The 24,256-nt window shown below is 35.9% G+C and overlaps 2 protein-coding genes across 7 annotated transcripts in view; one reads left to right on the top strand and one right to left on the bottom strand.

The window, feature by feature from the left end:
* RB1 (RB transcriptional corepressor 1) overlaps positions 1-24,256 on the bottom strand; it is a 131,003-nt gene that overhangs the window by 28,701 nt on the left and 78,046 nt on the right. The window lies entirely within an intron of this gene.
* Positions 15,671-17,660, top strand: LPAR6 (lysophosphatidic acid receptor 6). The gene has a single exon (XM_059902706.1). It carries the CDS (start codon positions 16,426-16,428, stop codon positions 17,458-17,460), a length of 1,035 nt encoding a protein of 344 aa, XP_059758689.1. The 5' UTR covers positions 15,671-16,425; the 3' UTR covers positions 17,461-17,660.

The raw sequence follows: 24,256 nt of genomic DNA on the forward strand, positions 1-24,256 counted from the left end.
GCTTTCAATAAGTTTTCTTTGTCTTTAATTTTTGCCAATTTGATTACTATGTGTCTCAGCGTGTTTCTCCTTGGGTTTATCCTGTATGGGACTCGCTGCGCTTCCTGGACTTGGGGGGCTATTTCCTTTCCCATGTTAGGGAAGTTTTTGACTATAATCTCTTCAAATATTTCCTCTGGTCCTTTCTCTCTCTCTTCTCCTTCTGGGACCCCTATAATGCAAATGTTGTTGCATTTAGTGGTGTCCCAGAGGTCTCTTAGGCTGTCTTCATTTCTTTTCATTCTTTTTTCTTTATTCTGTTCCACAGCAGTGAATTCCACCATTCTGTGTTCCAGGTCACTTATCCGTTCTTCTGCCTCAGTTATTCTGCTATTGATTCCTTCTAGTGTAGTTTTCATTTCAGTTATTGTATTTTTCATCTCTGTTTGTTTGTTCTTTAATTCTTCTAGGTCTTTGTTAAACATTTCTTGCATCTTCTCGATCTTTGCCTCCATTCTTTTTCCGAGGTCCTGGATCATCTTCACTATCATTATTCTGAATTCTTTTTCTGGAAGGTTGCCTATCTCCATTTCATTTAGTTGTTTTTCTCGGGTTTTATCTTGTTCCTTCATCTGGTATAATGCCCTCCGCCTTTTCATCTTGTCTGTCTTTCTGTGAATGTGGTTTTTGTTCCACAGGCTGCAGGATTGTAGTTCTTCTTGCTTCTGCTGTCTGCCCTCTGGTGGATGAGGCTATCTAAGAGGCTTGTGTAAGTTTCTATAACTTCTTGAAAGGAAAGGACTTTTTAGGTTTGACCATAACCCAGAAGTCATAAAGGAAAAGATGAAGCAATCTGACTATACAGAACCTGAAAACTTCTGTATAACTAAAACCACAATAAACTAAGTTAAACAAAGTCTTTAAAAAATAAACAATACTGATTTATTCTACAACCACCATAATGTACTAATTCCTATTGTCAAGGCATTCTTTCCTCTATTCATTAGGAGCACTCTGAAGTTCAATCTAAGTAATGGCTTTCATCTGCGTAAAATAATGCTAACAATTAACACCAGCTAATGCATGTATGTCATACTCAGTGTTTTACATTTTCTAGTCATTGACAAACTGAATATCTTTACATATGGGATAAATGGAACAAATTCACATATATTCAGCAGGAGTCGCCTAATCCCACTCGTTTCTCAAACAAAGACATTTCAGGAGACCTTGAGACTCACAAAGATACGCAAGTAAACCTGAGCCTTTAATAGGATTTAGGTATGCTATTAATCAGGTATGTTACTTTCTCTTCAGATATGGTTTAACCCATAGATGGTTTACCTGGTTATGCTTTAAATTAGCACAATAGGATTATACCAAAGTGAATTCCTCTTCCAAGGATGAAGGTGGCATTTTGTTCACCAACAGTCTTCATGTTTCACTCAAGTATCACTTTTATTACTCCATCTCCCCCAACCCAATTGGTCACAGAGATATATAGATATAGGTTTATGATAATGATTATGCCATGATAATAATAATGAGAAGAAGTATGGTGCAGTGGACAGAAACACAGACTCTGGAGCCACACCACAAGGGTTCAAGTCCTGACCACTTACTGGCCGCATGACCCTGGAGAAAGTTGCTTAACCTTGTTATGATTCACTTTTCTCAACTGTAAAGTGGAGATGCTAATGACAATAATGCCTGGTTATCCATGCATCCATCCACCCATTATTCGTCATATGTCTATTCTGTAACAGGAGCTTTACTAGGAAGTAGGAACATAAAGGTAAACAACCCTCCAGTTGCCAGCTACTGATAGGGTCACTTCAGAAGCATCTGTTCTCTTCCACCTTATTCAACATGTTCATTTGAAATGAACTGTAATCGTCCTCTACCACCAAAAAATTTCCACTCCTCCTCAGTTTTTCCCGTATCATTAACACTTCTTATATACAGTTGCCCAAAGCAAAAAAGAATCATGTTTATTATTCTTTGTCTCACTCTCCACTGTCCAATCCATGCAAGTCATATTGGCTCCAACTTCAAAATATACCCCAAGTCTAACCTCTTCTCCAGACGGGACTTTTAGAGAGTTCTTAAAATAAAAGCCCAGTGCCGGCGACTTCCTTAGTGACACAGTGGTTAAGAATCCGCCTGCCAATGCAGGGGACACGGGTTCCATCCCTGGTCTGGGAAGATCCCACATGCTGTGGAGCAACTAAGCCTGTGAGCCACAACTACTGAAGCCCACACGCCTAGAGCCCGTGCTCCACAACAAGAGAAGCCACCGCAACGAGAAGCATGCGCACTGCAACGAAGAGTAGCCCCCCTGCTCACCACAACTAGAGAAAGCCCGCGTGCAGCAACAAAGACGCAATGCAGCAAATAAAAACAAAAACAAAACCCAGTGCCAAGCATATAGTGGACACTCAATAAATATTTCTAGAATGTTATATGACATAACCATACCATAGGTTTAATTAAACACAGCAAAGCACAAAGAAGAAAGTGGATGATAAGATTTGATTTCTAACTGACACTAAATATCAACTGTGGCACCTGGCCTCCAAAATAACCCCTATAATTCCTGCCACTGGGTATTTACACCCTTATACACTGTCTTAGGGTTAGTCTGTGTGGTCATTGGCATATAGCAGAAGTGACAGCATGTCAGTTCTGAGATTAGCTTATAAAAAACCTGCAGTTTCCGTCTTAGGTGCGTGCTCGCGTGCTCGCTCTCTCTCTCTCTCTCTCTTTCTCTCGGATCTCTTCTTGCTCTAGGCGAAAGCAGCTGCCTTGGAGTAAGCAACCCTATGGAGAGGTCTATGTGGCAAACAAATGAAGCCTCTGGCCAACAACCAGTGAAGGAATGAGGGCTGCCAACAACCGTGGGAGTGAACTTGGTAGCAGATTCTCGAATTCCAGGAAGGATTTAAGCTGACTGCAGCCTTTGTTGACAACTTGAGGAACTTTCCTGAGAGAACTGGAGCCAAAACCACATAGCTAAACCACTCCCAGATTCCCAACCTTCAGAAATTATGTGCGAAGCAAAACATTAGTTGTTTTACTAAACTGTTAAGGTTTGGGGTAATTTCTTACACAGCAATAGATAACTAATACAGAATCTGATTTTTTTTTTAATCTAAAGAAAGTATTTAATGGACTATTTGACTTCTGAAAATTTATGCATTTATATCTATAGCACTGTTCACATTCAGGACTCAGACAGAAGTTTACTCTTGGTCTCAGGCAAGCTGTCTTATGTCATTACTGATCTACTTAAATTAACTCTCAGCATAATCACTCTCTGGACATTCCACTCTATTTTGCCATTTAATCATGTGAAGGAAACCAGACTCTCTCTGTCAGCAAGTAATATGGATAGAAAAAGTTATAAGTCTACTCTACATGATCTTTCATATTAACATACATCTAAAGCAAATGTGAACTTCTCCAGAGAGTAAAGGACTTAAAGGCTATCAGGTCAAGGTGTTCCTAAAAGAGATTCTGATTATCCAAGTACGTAAGAGTTCTCCAGTGCTAGTAGAAAAATTAACAATAGGGGAAGTGGAAGACAGGAATTGCTATTGTTTTCTGGGTATTTTAAGAAATATTATTGGCCTTACATTACAGGAAATGTTTTTGTACTATCGTAAGCCAAATCATTATAAGACCATTCTACCTTGCAAAAGGAAACTAGAATACAAAACATAAAATTTTGGGCAGGCCTTGACTTTTCTGACAGTTCTTTCCCATTCAACTTCACTACTTCTTTAATATTGATATTTCTCAGGATCCTTTTGCCAATATATATGCTGGCTGAGCCACTATCATGGCTTTAGTTACATCTCTACTTATTCCTAAATCTACCTTTCTGACTAAAACTATTCTTGCAAATTCCAGATCCAGTATTTCCAACTAGATACCTTGGATCTCTACACGTATATGTGGCAAACATCTCAAATATTAACAAGTTCAAACATTAACATGAACTTATTATCCTCATCACCAATCAGCTATGACTCCTTCAATATCCTCTTTGGTTAACTGTTAATCAATCACCTAATCACCCACAGTACAAATCTTAGAATTACCCTCAGTTCCATCCAGGCACCTAACCTTTTGATTCATGCTTTTACTTTTAACATATTTATGCCTTTATATTTAAAACTGGTTTCTTGTAGATAGCATAGAGTTGGGTCTTCCTTTTTTATCCACTCAGACAATCTCTGCCTTTTAATTGGGGTTTAGGCTATTTACCTTTAATGTAGTTATTGACATGGTTACTTTAAATCCTACATCTATTTGTTCCATCTGTTCTTTATTCCCTTTTGATGAAGGTGCAAAAGCAAATCAATGGAAAAAGAATGAACCTTGACCTAAATCTCAAACCTTGTACAAAAATAAATTGGAAATGGATCATGGACTTAAATATTAAATGTGAAGCTATAAAACTTTTAAAACATAGGGGAAAATCTTGGGGATCTAGAGTCCTTAGACTTGACACCAAAAGCATGATCCATAAAATAAAAAACTGATAAACAGGAGTTCATCAAAATTTAAAACTTTTGCCATGAGAAAGACATGTGAAAAGGATGAAAAAAGAAGCTAGAGACTAGGAGAAATTATTTACAAGCCACATATCCAACAAAAGACTAGTATCTAGAATATATAAAGAACTCTCAAAACTCAATGGTAAAAACCCCACAAACAATACAATTAGAAAATGGGCAAAGACATGAAGAGACATTTCACCAGAGAGGAAATACAGATCACAAGTAAACAGAAGAAGATATTCAATACCATTAGCCATCATCCTGATGGGCAATGTAAATTATAACCTCAATGAACTATCCTCACATGATCAGAATGGCTAAAAGAAAAAATAGTGGCAATCCCAAACAATGGCAAGGATGCAGAGAAACTGGATCACCCATACATTGCTGATGGGAATTCAAAATGGTACAACCACTCTGGAAAATATCTGGCAGTCTCACAAAATAAAACACAATAACCACATGACTCTGCAATTGCACTCTTTGGGCACTTATCCCAGAATAATGAAAACTCATGCTTATATAAAACCTGTACACAAATGTTTATGGCAGCTTTACTTGTGATAGTCAAAAATATTCTTCAATATGTGTATGGTTAAAGAAACTGTAGTACATTCGTACTATGAAATATTAGTCAGCAATAAAAAGGTATGAACTATTGATACATGCAGTATCTTAAATCTCCAGAGAATTTGGCTGAGTGAGAAGAAAGATAATCCTATTTGATTTCATTTATATAATATTTTGAAATAACAAAATTTTAGAAATAAAGGGCAGAATAATAGTGGCCAGGGGTTAGGACACGCATAGTGGGGCTGGAGAGATGGGACTGTATTTCCTTCTATGATGCAGCTGTTCAGTATCTTGTCTATGATGGTGGTTATGTGAATCTGCACACTGTCCCCAGGTCAGGCTGCAGGTGTCTCTTAGTTGAGGGCATTATGCTAAGTAAAATAAGTCAGACAAAGATAAATAGAGTTGGCCTTCCATATTGTGGGAGGTGGAACCTATGGATATAAACGGCTGATTGGGCTATGCCATTTTATATAAGGGACTTGAGCATCCACGGATTTTAGTATCTGCAGGGATCCTGGAGCCAATCCCCTGCAGACACCAAGGGACAACCTCACTTATATGTGGGTTAAAAAAAAAGAAAACGAGCTTGTAGACGCAGAGAATAGATTGAGGGTTGCCAGAGGCAGGGGGCGGAGGGTGGGCAAAAAGGGTGAAGGGGGTCAAAAAGTACAAACTTCTAGTTATAAAATAAATAAGTCATGGATGTAAGATACAGCACGGTGACTACAGTTAATAACACCATAGTGCATATCTGAAAGTTGCTAAAAGATTAAAAATGTTCTCATCACAAGAAAAAAAATTATAATTATGTGTGGTGATGAATGTTAATCAGATTTATTGTGGTGACCATTTCACAATATATACAAATACTGAATCATTATGTTGTACACCCAAAACTAATATAATGTTATCTGTCAATTGTATCTCAATTTAAAAAGTTTTTTAGTCTGGAAAATTATAAACAGCTGATTTATTACAGTAGTAGAGTTATATTATCTTTTTACTGCTAATTTTATTCTATTTCTCTTATTATTGCTCTTTAAGAGCCTTAATAATATCTCTCCTACAATATAAATAAACAATTTATTCCTAAAAAAAAATTTAAAAAACAAAGCTCATGGAATGATGTCACATGTGCTTAGAAAGTAATGGAGTTGAGTCAGAGAAAACTGGTCATGGTTCCAGGTACGAGTAGGGCTGGATAATGGTCATATGTCAGAAAATGAGAGTAAGGCCAGGAGTTGGCTCTGTGAAGGACAGACATGGTGACAACAATCTGAAGGTAGACCCAAACTTAGGATACCATGTTATCAAGGAAAAAAGACAAGTGGGATAGAACAACCTTTAAGGTCCTAGATGTCCATTCAACCAGATGTAGGATAGATAATTAACAGAAGTAAAGAAAGCTGACCTAGTTGTGTCTACTTCAAAATAAAACCAAAAAAACCCACAACAAACAAAAAAACAAACGTACAACGTAAAAGCTGTGAGTCAAGTTTATTCAGTGTCTTACTGACGACTATAGCCCAGGAGATAACCCCTCAGTTGCGTGAAACTGTTCTGAAGAGGTAAGGGGAGAGGTCAGTATATATGTGATTTTGGCGAAGGTGGTACTTGCAACCAAGCACACATTTTGGTAGAAGGTTGCTGCTAGTCATGAGGAGCACATATCTTAGTTAATGGTTTCAGTGCTTTTCTAAGTATGGAAAGATGCAAGAATCCAGGTTCATAAAAAATTTCCCCTGAAAATATCTATCTGAAGGACTGTTCTGCCAGTTTTCCCAGAGCACAGAGTGCCTCATTCTGCCCTGAACTCCTTTCAGGGGGTGCTAAAGGTCAACAACTACAGTGGCCAAGGACTTAATTCTTGTAGAACCTGGTGGCGAGTGACATTTTTTAACTGGCAGTTGTATCAACAAGTTAATATAGGCTGTCAGATGTCACTGCTATTGGGAAACTGAACTCAGCAGAAGAAAATTCAGTCCCTTGAGGTAATAGGGTACTAGCCAAAACATCAAGAGAAAAAGACAAACCTAATAATTGCACAGGGACACAGAAGTCAGGGTGGGATCTGACTTGAAATGCAGCTATTGACCTGGGGCTCCTTTTAATTTAAGATAGTAAGTTTCCTAGAAGTATTCAGCTTGAAGAACACTGTCAAGTAGCCGAAACCAAACCAAAACAAAACTCCCAGTTTATGATGTGTCATGCAAAACAAAAATCAGAAACCGACATGCGGAATTTTATCAAATTGAAATACTATTTAGAGATTTCCAATTGCCATGAAAATCTTGGGTACATGAACCTGGTGAGTGAAGTGATGGAAGATGAGGCTGGAAATACAGATTGAGGAGAGCCTTTTATAAGACTGTTTAACAGTTAAAGGTTAATTCTCTGAGATACCCACATGATTTATTCCTTCACTTCTTTCAAGTCTTTCTTCAAGTGTCCCCTTATCAACAGGCCCTTCCTAGAACTCCCTATATAGAATACCTCCTTTTTCCTCCTGAATGTATTTTTCTTCAGAGAACTTATCACCATACGGCCAACTGTATAACTGCTTGTTTATTGATTGCCTCTCTCTCCAAAATAAAATATAAGCTCAGGAATTCTGTTTCATTTGCTGCTATACATCTATCACCTAGAAGAGCACTTGGCACACAGCTGGCACTCAGTAAATATTTGCTCTTGAATAAACAAATAAATATCGGCATACCAAAGATAAAGATAACATAAGCAGGAAAAATAACTTAAATGTGCTTATCCTATTTACCTAACCATTTAACCAGGACAACAAGCCAGCAATTTCTTTTTTTTTTTTTTTTGGTCAGCCTGAAACAGTCCACTTCTGTTTAGCTAAAAACAAGAACAACAAAAGGCTTGGCTTTAAAGGGGGCCCTTTTGTAGAGTCAGTCCTTCCGGGCTTTGTTTGTAACCTTTCTGAGGCAGCACTGGTAACATCTGGCATTGATAGGAAATCCTCAAAATTTCCAAGAGTGTGAAATCAGTTGATTAAAATGAACACACTGGCAAAACCAATAAAAAGAAGTGATCATGGAAATTTTGTTCTGGAAATGGATTACTAGTGGCTTAGAATCTTACTGATTAATTCTTCCATATGCCTTTGGGTATTAATATCTGTTAAAGAGTCAATCTTCTTCTCTGAATTCTGGCTGGGTTAAAAGCAAAACATCTACAAAAATGCTTAAACTCAGATGTGTTTCTGCTTTTAAATGTATTTGCAATAGTGTTCACGGAACTAGATCTTAAAAATCTGTCACTTGTTAAAAAAAAAAAAAAGGAAAAAAAGAAATTGAATCAAATGTATATATTCACTCCTCTTCTAGGAATTTAGAGTGAAACTAGTTATGAGGTATCCTTGAGAGAATTGAGGAGACAGTCACTCAAATCATCTTCTGTGTTTAAGGTTGAGAAAGACAGGACTATACTAGTGGGACTATACCGACATTATTACCAGGCACAGCTCTAGTCTTTAAGACTTGAAACTGGAAACTTTTATTCAACTTTAAAGGCTAGCCTTCTCTAGACATCATCTGCTCTGAAGACCTTTTAATTGACTTGGTTGACTCTCATCTCCATGCTGTACAAACATATATTGTTAGCTGTACTGCAATTATTTCTTTGTTTTTTAACCCTAACTGACTGCATGAATATGTCTTAAAAGTGAGACATTTTAACTAAGTACTGTGGGAGTACAGAAAAGGAACTGATGAGATTGAAAGGTCTCCACAGAAAAATGGGATAAGATTTTAAGAGGGGCAGATGAAGGAATGGGGAGCAGGAAGAGACAGGAAAAAAGGAGGAAGGGACAACTCAAGTGCTGACAGTGATAAACATGCTTACTCAAGTTTTAAGTCTTAAACCACATTCCTTCTTCTCTTAATTTCCTTTATCTCTTTGCTTGAACCTGCTACAACCATCATTCCCGTGCACTTTTACTTTGCTATAAACCATTATCCATTACCTTTTAAATCTTTCTTCTACTCCTACCGAACCCTACAAGCTGATTCAATGCTTTGAACTTGGGCAGATGACTCATGCTCCAGTAAAGAGTAACATAAAGTGTTAAGTGTTTGCAGTAATGACAGAAAGGTAAATCATTTTCAAACGGTATCAGTATAGTAATACTAAGTTTGTCTAGAATTTAATAAATTTTCCTGTTAGGCTAAAAGATCTTTTTATATAAAATAAACATATTCTATCAAGATAAATTATAAATATTTTCTCAAGCTGAGAAAGTTTTGTTTCTAAATCTAAATAGAAAATTTATCATTAACAGGCTTCAGAAAAATCCAAAATGAGAAAACTGTTTTCATAGGTATAAATTTGAGATGGAAAAAGGCCCTGAAGAAACACTTCTCATCAAGGCAAACATTTGCTGCATTCAAAATGAATAAAATAAATTTAGAATATTTTTCTTACATTTAAAAATTTCACTGTTCCACACTTTCTTTTAAACTTGAACATATTTATTTCACATACTTTCTCATCCAATTTTTTTGCGTATCTCATATTCTCAACGTTATTTTAGGTACAACTCCAATTATAGCCATCAAAACTTTTAATGAGAGGATACTTTAAGTTTTGAACAATTCCTCTTTGATCGATTTTATAGTAAAAGAACATAGTATCTTGTTTGTGTTTTGGAAAAGAAAGGTCTTTTAGAGAAGAATGCTATAGAAATATAAAGGAAGGGCTTTTTTTTAATGTTTAATCTTGACACCATGATAAAATATTAACAAAGTTCTTCTTATACAATGAGACTTCTGGCTTAAGCAAAGAATAATTCTTGTACATATACAAACTGGTTTCAAAACTAGAAATCCTTAAATATAAAGAATGAAAAGTGACTTCTTGATTTGTTATACCTAAGAGTGAAAAAACCCAACCTAAAAGCTTAAGCATTCAAAGAACTGGAGTCAGATATACAAACAGGAAAGCACCTTTGAACAGTCCAACTCCCTCACTGTACAGCCAAGAAGCTAGAACCCTAGAAAGGTCAAGTGAATGCATATTAAGCTTCTCTGATTCTCTGCTTCTGCTCTTAACACAACACTTTCTTACTTTCCTATTTAAAATAAAAATAGAAGACTTCCCTGGTGGCGCAGTGGTTAAGAATCCGTCTGCCAATGCAGGGGACACGGGTTCAAGCCCTGGTCCGGGAAGATCCCACATGCTACGGAGCAACTAAGCCCGTGCGCCACAACTACTGAGCCTGCACTCTAGAGCCCGCGAGCCACAACTACTGAGCATGCGTGCCACAACTACTGAAGCCCGTGTGCCTACAGGCCATGCTCCACAACAAGAGAAGCCACTGCAATGAGAAGCCCGAGCACTGCAACGAAGAGTAACCCCCGCTCGCCGCAACTAGAGAAAGACCACGCGTAGCAACGAAGGCCCAACGCAGCCAAATATAAATAAATAAAATAAATAAATTAAAAAGAAAAAGTAAAAAGAAAAGGACAGAATAACCAAATAAATTAATTAATTAATAAATACACATTAACATTTAATTGCCTACATACACACATCTTAACTTCATTTATAAAGAATCTGCATTAGCAACTAATAGTTTGAGATTCCTTTTAAGCTGTCCATAGAAAAAAACTTTCAAAATGTTTCAGATTTCCAGATACCTCAGTGGAATAGCCTACAGGATTTGCTAATCCTTCATTTCTTTAGACTGTGGTTTCTTACCTGTTCTTAGTCATAATCTTGTTTGAGAATCTAATCAAAGCCATAAGACCTGTCCCCAGGAGAATGTATACAACAGGGGTTTCAGCAATTTTAAGGTCATCAGGTGAGATCCTTTGCACTATATTGTCAAATTTGCTTCAGCATAAACCAAACTACCACATATATTTGGACTATTTTAATCTTCCAACAAATAATACATTTTCCCAGAACCACAATTTGACATTGGGTGCTTTTCCTAAATTGAGGGCCAACAAGAAATGGCACACGTTCTACCATTAGAACACAATCTGCTGTGGTTCATGTGTAAAGATTCACAATATATTTCTGAGATAAAGCAAAGTTTTTCCCTTGACACCCTGGAACATTTTCTTTCATTAAATGAAAACTACATAATCTACTATATTTTCCTTTTCTGCCTTGTGTCAAATGCAGCAGCTCCCCTCAGCCTAGATTTTTCTGCCCTTCTCACACTGCTCCTCCCACCCTTCTCTTTCCCATGTTGTACTGACTTTTATTCTTTTACTAATGTGTTAATGAATTTGTGTTTTAAGATTTTTATTTATTGCTTTTTGCAAACATTTATTACATTCAAAATGAATAAGTTTTAGGATAATGGATATGACTAATATTTAGAATAATTTTCCTCACATTTCTCACATTTAAAAACTTTAACTGTTCCACACTGACTTTCTTTTTAAACTTCTTAAATGTAGGTATAATTTCTATAAAATAAAAATCTTAAATATTTAGTTCCATCAGTTTGGATAGTTTTAAAATTATAATCTGCTTTAAATCCTTTTTGGAAGCAAGAAAGGTATAAATCAATAAATAGTTGATTCATTCATGACTTGATCTGTGTCTGTCTGGCAGGGGAAACTGGTGGGACTAGAAGTAAGACAAGATAAGACACCATAACAACTATATAGATAAGAGCGACAGGGTTAGTCTAAAAAGATAGCAGAGAGAATAAAAAAGGGACAAAATAAAACTGGTATTACTATCAAGGCTAGAAATAACCAATATGAAAAAGAATAGAAAGGAAGAATGGCTGAGGAGCCCACTTTACACATTATTTGTTTATAACGGGTGTTCAGCAAAGCCTATTTTGTTTTGTTTTGTTTTTTTGGATGCAAAATTGCCCATGTTTTATTTTTTTTTTTTTAACATCTTTATTGGAATATAATTGCTTTACAATGGTGTGTTAGTTTCTGCTTTATATCCAAGTGAATCAGCCATACGTATACATATATCCCCATATCCCCTCCCTCTTGCGTCTCCTTCCCACCCCTCTAGGTGGTCACAAAGCACCGAGCTGATCTCCCTGTGCTATGCGGCTGTTTCCCACTAGCTACCTATTTTACATTTGGTAGTGTATATATGTCCATACCACTCTCTCACTTTGTCCCAGCTTACCCTTCCCACTCCCCATGTCCTCAAGTCCATTCTCTACGTCTGCATCTTTATTCCTGTCCTGCCCCTAGGTTCTTCAGAACCACTTTTTTTTTTTTTTAGATTCCATATATATGTGTTAGCATACAGTATATGTGTTTCTCTTTCTGACTTACTTCACTCTGTATGGCAAACCAAAGCCTATTTTCAATCAGGTATGAAAAAGTCAGATTTCTTGCCTTCTCAAAGCCACAGTTGTAGCAGAACTTTAGATAAGAACTCAGAAGTTACTCAAATCCTTAAACTTATAATAGTTAACAGTTTTTTTTACACACAAAATTTTTTACACACAAAAATTAGTTATACAACTAAAACACAACTATACCATTACTATAGTGATGAATAACACATGTACTTTACAGGCTAGCTGGTTATTGACCTGGCTTCTTGATGTAATAAAAATCTGCAAAGTGATGAGTTATATAATGAGACTCATTAAATTTCAAATCAGCTGTAGTTATTTCACCCCCTAAAAAAACTCATTCAAGAAACCAACTGATTCCCAGACTTAACTTTTAGAAGTATACAAATCTCACACTAAACTGGTTTGGCCTCTATCAAATACAAAAGCAACTATTAAATATCCTTGAGTCCTTGGATTCATTTAACTCCCTTTTGTAAGTAGTTACTCTACGATTCTCAAATCTTAACCTAAGGAATTTTAAAGGTATCTAATTTCACTTTGGCTCCGTAATTAGAAGTCAAATTAAATGTCTTGAAAAATCTAGCATTCAGGGCTTCCCTGGTGGCGCAGTGGTTGAGAGTCTGCCTGCCAGTGCAGGGGACACAGGTTCGAGCCCTCGTCTGGGAAGATCCCACATGCCACGGAGCAACTAGGCCCATGAGCCACAATTGCTGAGCCTGTGTGTCTGGAGCCTGTGCTCCGCAACAAGAGAGGCCACAATAGTGAGAGGCCCGCGCACCGCGATGAAGAGTGGCCCCCGCTCGCCGCAACTGGAGAAAGCCCTAGCACAGAAACGAAGACCCAACACAGCAATCAATCAATCAATCAATAAAATCTAGCATTCAATGATCTTCTTCCTGTTAAAACAGATAACCCTTCTGCTATTGCTCTTCCTCAGTAGAAACAACTCTCAATAAAATTCCAGTTTATCAGTATAATTCATGCCTCAGCAAACATGTGAGTATCCACTAAGGGTCAAGCATTTTGTAAAACTGGAAATACAAACATATACTAATATACTGATAATAACAAAAAGTTTAATTCAATGAACAGTGATCTATCTATTTTTAAGCACCAGTAACTCAAACATGAAAAAACTACAAATGAACAGTTAAGTGAGTATTAAGTCAAGTGAATGACATCATCAATATGTGGAAGAATATTCCAATGTAGAATTAGTACGTTTTATGGGACAATGCCATATTCAAAATGAAGGTAAAAGTAAACAAAGTCAGGGCATATAACTGCTTAAATTTCATTATTTAATGATGACTAGAGAAGAGATTATCAATCTGAAAGTCGATTACTGAGAAACTATAACAGAAATTTTTCTCCGTGAGAACACAAGCTCATTAACTACTCTCATCATTACTGTTCACGCTAGGTTTCCACCTGTCTTCTTATATCAACACACACTACCTCTTTTCCATACCAACGTGATACAAAGAAATTCAGCCCTTTAAGGTTTTAAGTTTATTGGTTGTAAGTAATACTCATATTTTTTTGTGTCACTTGATTATAGGTAAATTTCCTAGTCAAAACAACAAAAATAGATTATAATTCAGGGGGGATTCATCAACAAACAACAAAAGTTGCTAAGCATGAGAGTGAAGCCCAAATTAAAAAGGTACAAAATCAGCACAAAACACGTTACTGAAAAATATTAGTTTTAAATTAGCTAAGTAATTTATGAAAGAAAAATAAATTGCTCTTAAATTCTCAAATTTCCTTAATTGATATCCGAAAGTAAGGGCTTCAGCCCAAATGAAACCAAACTAGAAAATAATAACAGTAAACCACAACTGGATATAGCCTTTTCTGAAAAATGGTAATTTAAAACAAAAGAAACATGTATGTGTCCACAGATTGTGACATCCTCAATTCCTGAGGAAATAACATTTACATTCAACTACCCCTTTCCCACACATACTTTCTTCTGATTTCTTTGGGCTTTAAAAAATGAGTATACTTTAAATATATAGAAAGAAACCACTCACATGAGCTTTTAAATGAAAACAAAATCTGACCCATATTCCAATACATAGTTAATGTCATATTAAGAGGGGTAAAGGGAGGGCTGGAGGGAATTAAAATTCCAAACCTAAAACTTAGCCAAGTAGTATAACTTTTATTTTCCAAAATTTATTTCAATGAATTTAGGGAAAAAAATTTTTTGTTTAAAAAGACACAATTTTGTTCTGTAAGATTAATACCACACCAAACACAAACATTTTAAAATTTATTCTTTGATCCGCCTGCCAATGCAGGAGACATGGGTTCAAGCCCTGGTCCGGGAAGATCCCACATGCCGCGGAGCAACTAAGCCCATGCGCCACAACCACTGAGTCTGTGCTCTAGAGCCCGCGAGCCACAACTACTGAGCCCATGCGCCACAACTACTGAAGCCCGCACGCCTAGAGCCCATGCTCCGCAACAAGAGAAGCCACCGCAATGAGAAGCACGCGCACCATGATGAAGAGTAGCCCCCAACTCGCCGCAACTAGAGAAAGCCTGCGCACAGCAATGAAGACCCAACGCAGCCAAAAATAAATAAATAAATAAATTTATAAAAAAATAAAATAAAATTTATTCTTTGGTGGAAGTGATTTAAAAAATTGGAAGTGCTATAAAATATTAATTTAATTTTATAGGAAAGAGGTAAGAATGTGAGAAAATTGTTTATCAAAAAGTAAAGAGATCCAGGATTGGAGCCACTCACAATGATGGGAATTAAATTAAATCTTGAGGAGCAATTATGGAAAACAGAAGCCAAGAGTGGCAAAACTTGGTCTCTCAACTGAAATCCTTTTTATAACTAAAGATTCAATTTCTCTCTTTTACAGTCAGTAAACAGATTTTTTAAATGTCATATTAAGATATCACTAACAATTTCAGTTTATAAATACACATACATATTTTAGTTCCAAAAAAAAGTCATATCCCAAACACAAAAGCAATCACATACTGATTTTTGTCCTCTCTCAATTACTACTACCAAAAAGAAAGAAAGAATAAAAAGAAAAAAAAAAAAAAAGAAAAGAAAGAAAACTCCCTGAGAGGTGGCCAACATTCCAGAGGCATTTCTGCATAAAAAGAGGTAATGGGCAGACTGCTCAGCTAAACAGTCAGTGGCCCCTTGCAAGCCTCCTAGGTGTATTCCCAGCAGACACGTTATCAGATTAAAGGAACTGCAAACAAACTGGGCTGAAACCTTTCTTTGTCCAAGTCCAGCCTCTTCTTCCTGTGATGTCATATTACAAATCTAGCACGGCTTTCTTTTTCTCTTCAGAGAAAGCCCATCTCACAATACAGCTGGTAACCGAGGAAAAGGCCTCGATTCAGCAAGAGCTAACACGCTTAGGAATTTATTTCGGAACCTTTGAAAGACTCCTCTGCTTACCACCATCTGGGATCCACTGCAGGAATACGGAAGAGGAAAACTTCATTTAGAAGGAGCAAGAAGTAAACGAGACCGAACTGGGAATGTTTAAGTCTCTGAAACTTTGCGTTGAAAAGCAAAATAAGATTGCTAACTTTAGCTTAAACATTCTGGAGCATAAAGAAACTTTCATTTTGGAATATTCATCTTAACAACTGAAACAGAAGTTTACCAGACGAGTAGTTTTCTTCCATCTCAGAACACAGCTTTTATTTAAAATTTATAATCCAATGGGTTGGCTTCACTGACTGCGTTTTTTAAACATAGCCCTGGAATCACGGATTTTCTGGAGATTTGAAAATGAAAATATTTTCTTATTGAAGAACCAAGTGGAAACTTTACAGCAACAAATTTCATGTCTCTTTTGGAGGAAAAAGAAATATCTATAAAATCACGCAAAGATCCAAAGGATTTGCAAATACATTGGAGGTTATAAAGGGGTCACAATCTGAATACCAAAGGAGACTGCAGCTGACCAAAGGACTTCAACACTGTAAACTGGACGTGCCTTTATAATGGTAAGCAATAACAGCTCCCACTGCGTCTATGATGACTCCTTTAAGTACACTTTGTACGGGTGCATGTTTAGTATGGTGTTTGTGCTTGGGTTAATATCCAACTGTGTTGCCATATACATTTTCATCTGCACTCTCAAAGTGCGAAATGAAACAACAACATATATGATTAACTTGGCAATGTCAGACTTGCTTTTCGTTTTTACTTTACCCTTCAGGATATTTTACTTTGCAACACGGAATTGGCCATTTGGAGATTTACTTTGTAAAATTTCAGTGATGCTGTTTTATACCAACATGTACGGAAGCATTCTGTTCTTAACCTGTATTAGTGCCGACCGATTTCTGGCAATCGTCTACCCGTTTAAGTCAAAGACTCTAAGAACCAAACGAAATGCAAAAATCGTTTGCATTGCTGTATGGTTAACTGTGATGGGAGGAAGTGCACCAGCAGTTTTTTTTCAGTCTACCCACTCTCAGGGTAACAATACCTCAGAAGCCTGCTTTGAAAATTTCCCAGAAGCCACATGGAAAACATATCTCTCAAGGATTGTAATTTTCATCGAAATAGTGGGATTTTTTATTCCTCTAATTTTAAACGTAACTTGTTCTAGTATGGTGCTAAGAACTTTAAATAAACCTCTTACATTAAGTAGAAGCAAAATAAACAAAACTAAGGTTTTAAGAATGATTTTTGTACATTTGGTCATATTCTGTTTCTGTTTCGTGCCTTACAACATCAACCTTATTTTATATTCTCTTATGAGAACACAGACGTTTGTTAATTGCTCAGCAGCAACAGCGGTAAGGACCATGTACCCAATCACTCTCTGCATTGCTGTTTTAAACTGTTGCTTTGACCCTATAGTTTACTACTTCACGTCAGACACGATTCAGAATTCAATAAAAATGAAAAACTGGTCTACCAGGAGAAGCGACTCCAGATTCTCTGAAGTTCAAGGCACAGAGAACTTTATTCAACATAACCTACAGACCTTAAAAAATAAGATATTTGACAACGAATCTACAATATAAGCTGCCTTAAATAAAACCACCGGGACTTCACTGGGACAGAACCTCCAAGTTCCTTCAACTGTGAAAAGTGTTTTCTTGGACAACTATTTCTCCACCTCTGAAAGAAAATAAACATGTGGACATTTTAAAGTTTTTAGTTTTAAAAAAATGTATTCGATGTGTTAAGCATTAAAATGTATTCTACTCTTGTATATACTCCATTTTATGTTTCTGAGCCATTTTGACTTATACCTTCCTCTTCATTAAAAAAAAAAAAAAAAATCCCTAAAGTTGTTCAAACTCTAAAAGTAACTATGATGTAAGTCATGTGGTGACCATCTGTATGGTCTTTGAATGTCTTAGTAATTTTATACTGGATAATTAACAAATATTAAAAGTTTCATTTAAGTGTTTAATACTTTTATTCAGTATATATCTAATTTTGATTTCAATCTGAATTGAATCTACTAATCATGTTTCTTAAACTATAACAACATAAATGAGAAAGAGTAATTTGAAATATTCAATAAGCGTTTTTACAGTATTTTTCAAAAAACAGTAAAGAATGTAAGTGTCCTGTAGAATGACATACTGACACTATTTGAGGCTCTCAAGCAGTCACACTTAGAGATAATATTTAGGATTTTGTCTTTGTATGCAATTCGTAAAAAGCAGATGCTATCCACACAGTATAGTATGTTTTAAAATTACTCTTTTGATCCATTTTCTGCATTTAACAGCAGCCAATTTAAAAATGATATATGCCACAAAAACTGAGAAGGAGGAAACTAACAAAATGTTATTTTGCTAAGTAAATTAAAAAAAAAAAACTATTACAGGTACACTGTAAAGGTATATTTATGTCACAATAAATAACTTGTATTTTAAGTATTTTAGATCAGAGAAGCAACCTAGATAGTGAGCTGTAATACTTGGCACTTAGAAAGTGATCAATATATATCTTTTGACCACTGAAGCCACTGAATAGCTGAATATATTATTTCAAGTAGGCAAAATGTTACTGTATGTCAAAATAATCTATGAAGTAAGGACATAGTTCCTTCCATAAAAAGAAGCAAAACTGCAGGGCCAAATAACTAAGTACAATTACATTTTCACTTCACTAAACATAAAAAAGGTATTGCTTTGAGCTATAATTTAGATATAAAGCGCCAATTACACTGAAACTTTTTCATTTTCCAACACATTTTTTCCAAATTCAAGCAGTTTTCCAAAGTTAGCTAAAAAAATATTCTTTTTACTTGAGAAGAAAGACATAATTAAATTTAGCATTCAACATATCTGATTTTTACATTTTCAATCTTTCAAGTCCTGAATACAACTTTGGACAAACACTCTTTGTTTTAAAGATTTAAATTTGATTTTTGCTGTTCTCTGGATTTGAGCTGCAATGACTTCAAATAAATTATAGTAAGTAAGTAAGCTAAATAAGCAAACCTGTTTTCAAAAAAATAACAGTGGGGAATTTTCTTTAGAGAGCTATAACTTCCTTTAGATAAACCTAAAGCAAAATAAATCCTTAAAAAAAAAAAAAAAAACTAGTGACGAAATTAAGCATAGTTCTTTATATCCCAAGAGAAGTATATATGTTGTAAACATGTTTTCTTCAATTGATGCTGAAGTGCCTTTATTTGATATTCTTCAGAAAAAACAAATACATTAAGCACTCTAAACATATATTTTTGAGTTGGAAAGCAACTAACAACTTAACGATATGGAAGAAAGGGGCAGTGAGTTTGTAACAGATTTCTCAGAACTTTCCTCGGCTTAAATATCTGTAAGCAAGATCTCAAAGCATGGATGCTATTTTTAAAATACAAGCAAAATAGTCATCAGATAGTTGTTATTACTGTGCTCACTGGAGAAATTTTTGTTGCCCGCTTGTCAACAGGAAGATGAGTCAAAAGTTTTATAAGATTCTTCACAAAGTAATACATAACAGATAAATATTAGTTTTCTCATCCAGAACTTTAAATCCTGGGTAAATCTTAACTACAGGGACAGAAAGGGTACTAATGTTATTTTCCTCTGTTAGCACTGCACTTTAAAGTAAATTATACATTTAGAAGGTTTTCTCTTTCCCCTTTCCCCAGAAAACCTGTATTTATGGAACTCTGAGAATTCACTTTTTGTTTCCTTAGAGTGACAATACAACCCCCCTCCCCCCTGCAGACACTGTGCCCACTGTTTTTAACATCTTTATAAAAGAGTAGATGATTTATCTAATCTTCCTTTCCATATTAACTTCCCTCAAAGGAAAAGAAGTAAGACGGAAAAAGTTTCGAGGTGTGGAAAACAGCTTTCCAGCATCCTAATGATTGGTTCTGAACTTAGAAATGATCTTTTCTAAGAAAATATCAACCAAGTAGCTAGTTTACCAAAACAATGTATGAAAATATATGTATTATATCCATACATTAAAAGGAACTTAAGACTCTACTTTATCAAGGAGTTTTGTCTTCATATTCTACATTTGAAATACCGAAAGTAAATTTGAGGTATAAATCTTAATTATAGAATTGGTATTTAAAGAATCAGTCACTCATTTGAGGAACATAAAATAGAAAATTGAACATCAGCAAATTTCATATACCCAACTGAGAAACATTTAATTTATGACTGGTATGCAGCTAGCAAGAATCTGAAGCAACTGCAATTTTGGACCTCTGATGAATGAGGTACCTGGTCTTTTGTCAATGTATTAAGTTACTATCGCCTTGCAGAATCTTAACTATCTCCCAACACCCAAACTTTTTAATGCCTGCATGCCAAATCCAACTGCAGATGTCACAAATGAGGGAAGATGTGACCTGGGTGCTCTTAGTTGTGAATGAACTTTTATATATAAGATTTTATAAATAGTGCTTCCTAGTGGATGAATCTTAAGGTAATCCTAAGGGAAATTGTTTTTAAAAAGCTCTTTTGAGCTATCCTGAAAACCACATCATCCATTTATAACATGACTTCTAAGAAATAAATTCCAAATTAAAAAGAACAAATGGACAAATTTAAGGACACAGAATATATTTAAATCAACCAGATTATTTAATGATCCACAATATTTCTTAAACAGCAGCATTTTCCAGAGATCAACATATACACTGTCCTAAAAATCACTAATTCTCAAATTTCTATTTTATCTCTTTCTTCATCTTTTTTTCTTGATGTCTGCTACCCATTTTTTGACAGTCAATTTTATAAAAGTACAAAGAATATCAATTAAACAGGGCAACAGACAGGGATAATTAAAGAGTATGAAATTAACTCCAGGCAAACTTTTTTAGCAAGTCTTTCCCCTTCCTCCATCTCTCAAAGAGATTTATTCCAGGGATTTCCCTGGTGGCGCAGTGGTTAAGAATCCATCTGCCAATGCAGGGGACACGGGTTCGAGCCCTGACCCAGGAAGATCCCACATGCCCCGGAGCAACTAAGCCTGTGCACCACAACTACTGAGCCTGCGCTCTAGAGCCCGCGAGAAACAACTACTGAGACCATGAGCCACAACTACTGAAGCCCATGCGCCTAGAGTCCGTGCTCTGCAATGAGAAGCCACTGCAATGAGAAGCCCACGCACCGCAACGAAGAGTAGCCCCTACTCACCACAACTAGAGAAAGCCTGTGGGCAGCAACAAAGACCCAAGACAGACAAAAATAAATAAATAAATAAACAAATTTATTAAAAAAAAAAAAAAAGATTTATTCCAGTAACTCCTTAAAAGGGTACAATATTACCAGTGCTAGAAGCAGTGGCTAAAACAGAATTCAAGATACAGGACCACAGAAGTAGAGATAATTCATGAATTTAATAATCAGTTTTCAAACTCAAAACTTGCTTTTACTCATATAGATTCAACCAATCAGATACCTTTTGAAAATAATTAAAGTTAAATAAATATTTATGGCCAACAGGAACATGAAAAGATGTTCAACATCATTAATTATTAGGGAAATGCAAATCAAAACCACAATATCACTTCACACCTGTCAGAATGACTATTCTCAAACTGTGCTAACGAGGATGTGAAGAAAAGGGAACCCTCCTACAGTGCTGGTGGAAATGTAAATTGGTTTAGCAACTATGGAAAACAGTACGGAGATTCCTCAAAAAATTAAGAATAGAACTACTATATGATCTAGCTGTTCCCCTTGTGAGTATTTATCTGAAGAATACAAAAACACTCGTTTGAAAAGATACATACACCCCTATGGTCACTGTACCATTATTTACAATAGCCAAGATATGGAAACCACCTAAAAGCCCATCAGTGGATTAATGGATAAAGAATTTGTTATATATTTGTTTGAATAAATGGTACTCAGCCATAAAAAAAAAAGTCTTGCCATTTGCGACAACATGGATGGATCTAGGAGATATTATGCTAAGTGAAATAAGTCAGATGGAGAAAGATAAATACCAAATGATTTTACTCATGTGGAATCTAAGAAAACAAAACAAATGAACAAACAAAACAAAAACAGACTTATAGATACAGAGAACAGATTGGTGATTACTAGAGAGAAAGGGCTAAGGGGTGGGTGAATTGGGTGAAGGGGATTTACTGTATGGTGATCAATGGTCACTAGATTTTTGGTGATGATCTTTTTGTAGTGTATCCAGCTGTCAAATTACAATGCTGTACATGTGAAATTTATATAATATTATATACCAATTTTACCTAAATAAAAATAGGAATACCTACAAAAAAAAAAAAAGAATGAGAAACAAATATGTGTTTTTACAGCAAAGTTATAGTTATTAGCCATAGGGTGAATGTGCTGAGTTCCATTATCTTCCTATCAAAATGAATTCTGGTAAATTCATAATTTAAAACTGAAAGAGTCTGGAGGTCATCTGATACAACTACTTCACCTTAGGTAGAAGAAACTGAAGAACTAAAAGGCTAAGTAACTTCATAAGGTCACATACAAGTTAAGGTAGAGCCAGGTAAGAATCTGGTTTTTCTGACTTGTCTATTCCTTTAATGGTGGTAAGGGGAGTAGCACATGCAAAGGCCCTGCTGGAGAGAACGTGGTACATTGAAAGGATTAAACCAAATCCAAAGTGACTGAAGATCTAGGGCTGAGATCTTACATAGGCCATGATATAGCCATGTTAAGATCTGAGGAGATGTGGGAAGCCCTGAAGAATTTCAAGTAGAAGGAGAGACATGATTACATTTGCATTTCAAAAAATCCCATCCCTCTGATTATAAGGTAGAGATGCATTTGTCTTCAGCAAAAAGAGAAGAACAATCACAATAAGAGCTATATTTATTCAATTGAAATTTAAAGAGATCCTCTTATCCTTTATTTTGATTATATCCTTTCCCCCTTATTAAAATGGACTTTCTTTTTGAAACGATGGAGATGACGGATGGGAAGAATATTTTAATGTTGTTACTTGGCAAAATTAAGTGAGCAGCCCTGTGGAGAAACTGATACATTCATACACTGCTGGTGGGAAACAAAATGGTACAACTCTAATGGATGGGAATCTGGCAATACCTAACATACACACGCACACACACACACTTACCCTTTGACCCAGCATTTCCACTTCTAGGTATTTACCCTGAAGACACACTTTCAATAATATAAAAATACATATGTACAAGGTGCAGCACTATTTGAAACTGCAAAACATTGGAAACTCCCTAGATGTCCAAGCATAGAAAATTGGTTGAATAAATTACTGCACATGTACACAATGTAGTACTATGCAGCTTTAATAAGGAATTAAAAAGAGCTCTATGAACTGATATGGAGGAGTAATTTCCAGAAAGTGTTGTTAAATGAAAAAAGTAAAGTGTAAAAGAGTACATATAGTATGCTACCTTTTTTGTAAGAAAAAGGCAAAATAAGAAAGCATACATATATCTGCTTGTTTTACAAAAAGAAACACAAGAAACCAAAAAAAAAAAAAAAAAAATAAGGAACGGGATGGGAAACAGTGTAGAAGAGATATGGAAGGTTATGACACTTATCTATGTGTAAGATTTGGGGAAGCATGTTAATGTTATACATCAGGAATCAGAAAACCTTTTCTTCAAGGGTTACACGTAAATATTTTAGGCCTGCAGGCTACACAATCCTGCTGCAACTTCTCGTCTCTGCATCACAGTGCAAGAGCAGCCACAGACAACAGAAATGAGCGAGCATGGCTGCGCTCCAATAAGACTGTACGTGCAAAGTCGAGTGGCTGGCCTGTGGGCTGTGTGTGCCACCTCCTGTGCTACAGTCAGAAAACTAAAGATAACACAGATGGGAGAGAAAGAGAAAATACCTAGAACTCCTTCTCTATTAGTGCCTGGCACATAACAGGTCTCTGCAATTCACTGCTGAATGAATAAACCTTAAAGTTCTATTAAAAGATGGACTGGAGTTCTAGTCAGGGCTTTGCTACAAACTAGTATAACTATGTTGACCCCTTCATCTCATCTAAGAGGTTTGGACTAGATAACATGTAAGGTCCATGCCATGCCTCACATACTGTTTCTCATTCTAGTTAGTTAAGACGTCCATCCATTCCTTCCTTTTAATAACCACTATCACCACTGTTCCCATGTAACACTGGGACTACTGCGGTTACTCCCTCACTCAGCCTGCTTTCTAGTTTCTTCCCTCAACCCATCCAGGACAGATCAACCAGATTCACCTATTAAATCACCACTTTATGCTGTTCACTTACTGTCCAATTTTAAAAGGTGTCAGATTCTCCATTGACTGAGAGGAAAAATTCAGCTTTAAAGTACAAGATTGTCCAAAATATGGCCCTGACCTACTCAATTTTCTGGTT

Source organism: Balaenoptera ricei, chromosome 18 (assembly GCF_028023285.1).
Source record: "Balaenoptera ricei isolate mBalRic1 chromosome 18, mBalRic1.hap2, whole genome shotgun sequence".
NCBI lineage: Eukaryota > Metazoa > Chordata > Mammalia > Artiodactyla > Balaenopteridae > Balaenoptera > Balaenoptera ricei.

Bases quoted from the DNA above. Each gene is read 5' to 3' on its own strand.
- LPAR6 (XM_059902706.1), top strand. From the start codon at position 16,426: ATGGTAAGCAATAACAGCTCCCACTGCGTCTATGATGACTCCTTTAAG.